The sequence below is a fragment of the Palaemon carinicauda genome, chromosome 5, assembly GCF_036898095.1.
Source record: "Palaemon carinicauda isolate YSFRI2023 chromosome 5, ASM3689809v2, whole genome shotgun sequence".
Lineage (NCBI taxonomy): Eukaryota > Metazoa > Arthropoda > Malacostraca > Decapoda > Palaemonidae > Palaemon > Palaemon carinicauda.
Window position 1 is genome coordinate 173,173,365 of NC_090729.1, and position 3,796 is coordinate 173,177,160.

Below are 3,796 nucleotides of genomic sequence, written 5' to 3' on the forward strand. Positions count from 1 at the left end.
TTATGTGTAATTATATGTAGTAATTTATTAAGGAGTTATAGGTTTTTGGGGTGTGGAACAAATTATACAAATTACAGTGTATCCTTATGGGAATATTTGCTCCAACATATGATTGTTTTAACATACGAAGCAGTTTCTGGAACGAATTAAGATCGTATGTAGAGGTACCACTGTAAATTTAAATTTTTAGTGAATGGTGAAATGAAGGAGTGAAGGTAAAAGTGGAAGAGAAAAAGAGGGCTTTTGAAGAATGGCTGCAGAGTAATAGTATAGAGAAGTATGAAAAATATAGAGAGAAAAAGGTGGAAGTAAAGCGCAAGGTACGTGAGGCAAAGAGGGCAGCTGATCTTAGGTGGGGTCAGGGACTGGGTCAGTCATATGAAGAGAATAAGAAGAAGTTTTGGAAAGAAGTGAAGAGAGTAAGAAAGGCCGGCACAAGAATTGAAGAGACAGTGAAAGATGGAAATGGAAGGTTGTTAAAAGGAGAAGAGGCAAGGAAAAGGTGGGCGAAATATTTTGAAAGTTTGCTGAATGTTGAGGATGATAGGGAGGCAGAGATAATTGCTGTTCCAGGTGTTGAGGTGCCAGTGATGGGAGATGAGAATGAGAGAGAGATTACAATAGAGGAAGTGAGGAGAGCACTAGATGAAACTAGAGTAGGAAAAGCATCTGGTATGGATGGTGTGAAAGCTGAGATGTTGAAGGAAGGGGGTATGACTGTAATTGAATGGTTGGTGAGATTGTTTAATGTGTGTTTTGTGTTGTCAATGGTACCAGTAGATTGGGTCTGTGCATGTATTGTACCACTATATAAGGGTAAGGGAGATGTGCATGAGTGTTGTAATTCAAGAGGTATTAGTTTGTTGAGTGTAGTTGGAAAAGTGTATGGTAGAGTACTGATTAATAGGATTAAGGATAAAACAGAGAATGCAATCTTGGAAGTACAGGGTGGTTTTAGAAGATGTAGGGGTTGTATGAATCAGATTTTTACAGTTAGGCAGATATGCGAGAAATATTTAGCAAAAGGTAAGGAGGTGTATGTTGCGTTTATGGATCTGGAGAAAGCATATGATAGAGTTGATAGGGAAGCAATGTGGAATGTGATGAGGTTATATGGAGTTGGTGGAAGGTTGTTGCAAGCAGTGAAAAGTTTCTACAAAGGTAGTAAAGCATGTGTTAGAATAGGAAATGAAGTGAGAGATTGGTTTCCGGTGAGAGTGGGGCTGAGACAGGGATGTGTGATGTCGCCGTGGTTGTTTAACTTGTATGTTGATGGAGTGGTGAGAGAGGTGAATGCTCGAGTGCTTGGACGAGGATTAAAACTGGTAGACGAAAATGATCATGAATGGGAGGTAAATCAGTTGTTGTTTGCGGATGATACTGTACTGGTAGCAGACACAGAAGAGAAGCTTGACCGACTAGTGACAGAATTTGGAAGGGTGTGTGAGAGAAGGAAGTTGAGAGTTAATGTGGGTAAGAGTAAGGTTATGAGATGTACGAGAAGGGAAGGTGGTGCAAGGTTGAATATCATGTTGAATGGAGAGTTACTTGAGGAGGTGGATCAGTTTAAGTACTTGGGGTCTGTTGTTGCAGCAAATGGTGGAGTGGAAGCAGATGTTCGTCAGAGAGTGAATGAAGGTTGCAAAGTGTTGGGGGCAGTTAAGGGAGTAGTAAAAAATAGAGGGTTGGGCATGAATGTAAAGAGAGTTCTATATGAGAAAGTGATTGTACCAACTGTGATGTATGGATCGGAGTTGTGGGGAATGAAAGTGATGGAGAGACAGAAATTGAATGTGTTTGAGATGAAGTGTCTAAGGAGTATGACTGGTGTATCTCGAGTAGATAGGGTCAGGAACGAGGTGGTGAGGGTGAGAACGGGTGTGAGAAATGAGTTAGCGGCTAGAGTGGATATGAATGTGTTGAGGTGGTTTGGCCATGTTGAGAGAATGGAGAATGGCTGTCTGCTAAAGAAGGTGATGAATGCAAGAGTTGATGGGAGAAGTACAAGAGGAAGGCCAAGGTTTGGGTGGATGGATGGTGTGAAGAAAGCTCTGGGTGATAGGAGGATAGATGTAAGAGAGGCAAGAGAGCGTGCTAGAAATAGGAATGAATGGCGAGCGATTGTGACGCAGTTCCGGTAGGCCCTGCTGCTTCCTCCGGTGCCTTAGATGACCGCGGAGATAGCAGCAGTAGGGGAGTCAGCATTATGAAGCTTCATCTGTGGTGGAAATGTGGGAGGTTGGGCTGTGGCACCCTAGCAGTACCAGCTGAACTCGGTTGAGTCCCTGGTTAGGCTGGAGGAACATAGAGAGTAGATGTCCCCTTTTTTGTTTTGTTCTTGTTGATGTCGGCTACCCCCCAAAAAGGGGGGAAGTGCCTTTGGTATATGGATATGGATGGAGCACTAGTAGTTTTGTGCTGTTATATAAAACATCCCCAAAAAAAGGCCTGGGGCATGAAAGATAACTTTATTTGTGCATGCATGTGATTGAAAGGATTGATAAATTACTATAGTGTGTCTTAAAGACCTAATATTATTTTTTCAACTTTCAGCCAAGATACAATGGAACGATCTCGGAATAAGGCAAGGATCAAGATTAACTTGATGATGTGCGCTGCAACTGTCGTTGCCTGCTTCCTTATGGTCTTGTCTGGGAAAAAGGCTCAGAGGGAAGGCCAGAATATTACCAATATGAATCAAGAGTGGCATAGGAAACAGAGAGAGGCTGATCAAGCTAAGGAATGAATTAAGTTTAGGATATTGTAATAATGTAAATATGCTTCTAATGTGTTTGAGATATCAGATGCTTTGGCTTAAAAGTAATATTGATGCAGTATGTAACAGGCCATGTTGAAATAGTTCCTGTTTTTGCAGAGTTCATATATATAATGTAGAGTTTGTGTATATGAAAAAAAATATAATTTAAAGAGAAAGCTTTAGCTATCGAACTATTCTAAATATAATTATAATTCAGTATAATGAAGCAGTTTATTTAACATGCTGTACATGAGTAAATTACATGTTCACAATTCTTGTAAAAATAAGATTCTGAGAAATGTATATTTTTACTGTATTGTATTTATATAATTACTTTTTAGAAGCTTTAAATCAAATCATTAATATGAAAAAATTATAATTATCGCTTCAGAAAATCATCAGGCTTTTCATTTAGCTATACAAATATATATATATATATAAATTGTTGTAAAAGGATAATGAATGTTTTAAACATTATGTTGGTTTTAATAGATCCTACTCCAAAACTGAGATTCTATGACATTAGACTGCAGTAGTACTGTAATGGTTTCATATTTCCATACAAACACACAAAATTAAGTTTTATAAGTACTTCTATCAAACTGTATATCCAGCTGTTCTCGAGAACGAAGCTACGTTGAAAATACAATTCAATACCTTATTTGGATGTTTAATATCTTCAGAATCACTCCACAGCATAGATCACTTTCTTAACAGATTGATAAATTTGATTTGGACTTTTCTGTACAGCATTTCCCCATTTTGATAATATAAATTACTTGAATTTATTTGGTATACACGTACAGCAATGTATACAGAATAATACTGTTTTTCTCTAAGAGATGATAATTTTGGAAGTCTACTTAAGTCTAATCTGTGAACCTCCTTTATAAGCTATGTTAGACTGTAATAATTCATTTTACTTATTTCTAAGCCAATGTTGATAAAGTACTTTGTATTTTACTCTCAATTTCAGGGTATGGTTGTGGTGGCCTCTTGGTAGTGTCCATGCCTGGTGATTGCCGGACTGGGGTTCAA

At 38.4% G+C, this 3,796-nt stretch overlaps 1 protein-coding gene across 1 annotated transcript in view; it reads left to right on the forward strand.

Moving 5' to 3' along the window:
- LOC137641617 (UPF0389 protein CG9231) overlaps positions 1-3,233 on the forward strand; it is a 57,616-nt gene extending 54,383 nt beyond the window's left edge. Inside the window, exon 3 of the mRNA XM_068374350.1 lies at positions 2,554-3,233. Within this exon, the coding sequence (XP_068230451.1) occupies positions 2,554-2,746 (193 nt within the window). The 3' untranslated portion in view covers positions 2,747-3,233. The remainder of the gene's footprint in view (positions 1-2,553) is intronic.
- The last annotated feature ends 563 nt before the right edge of the window (positions 3,234-3,796 follow it).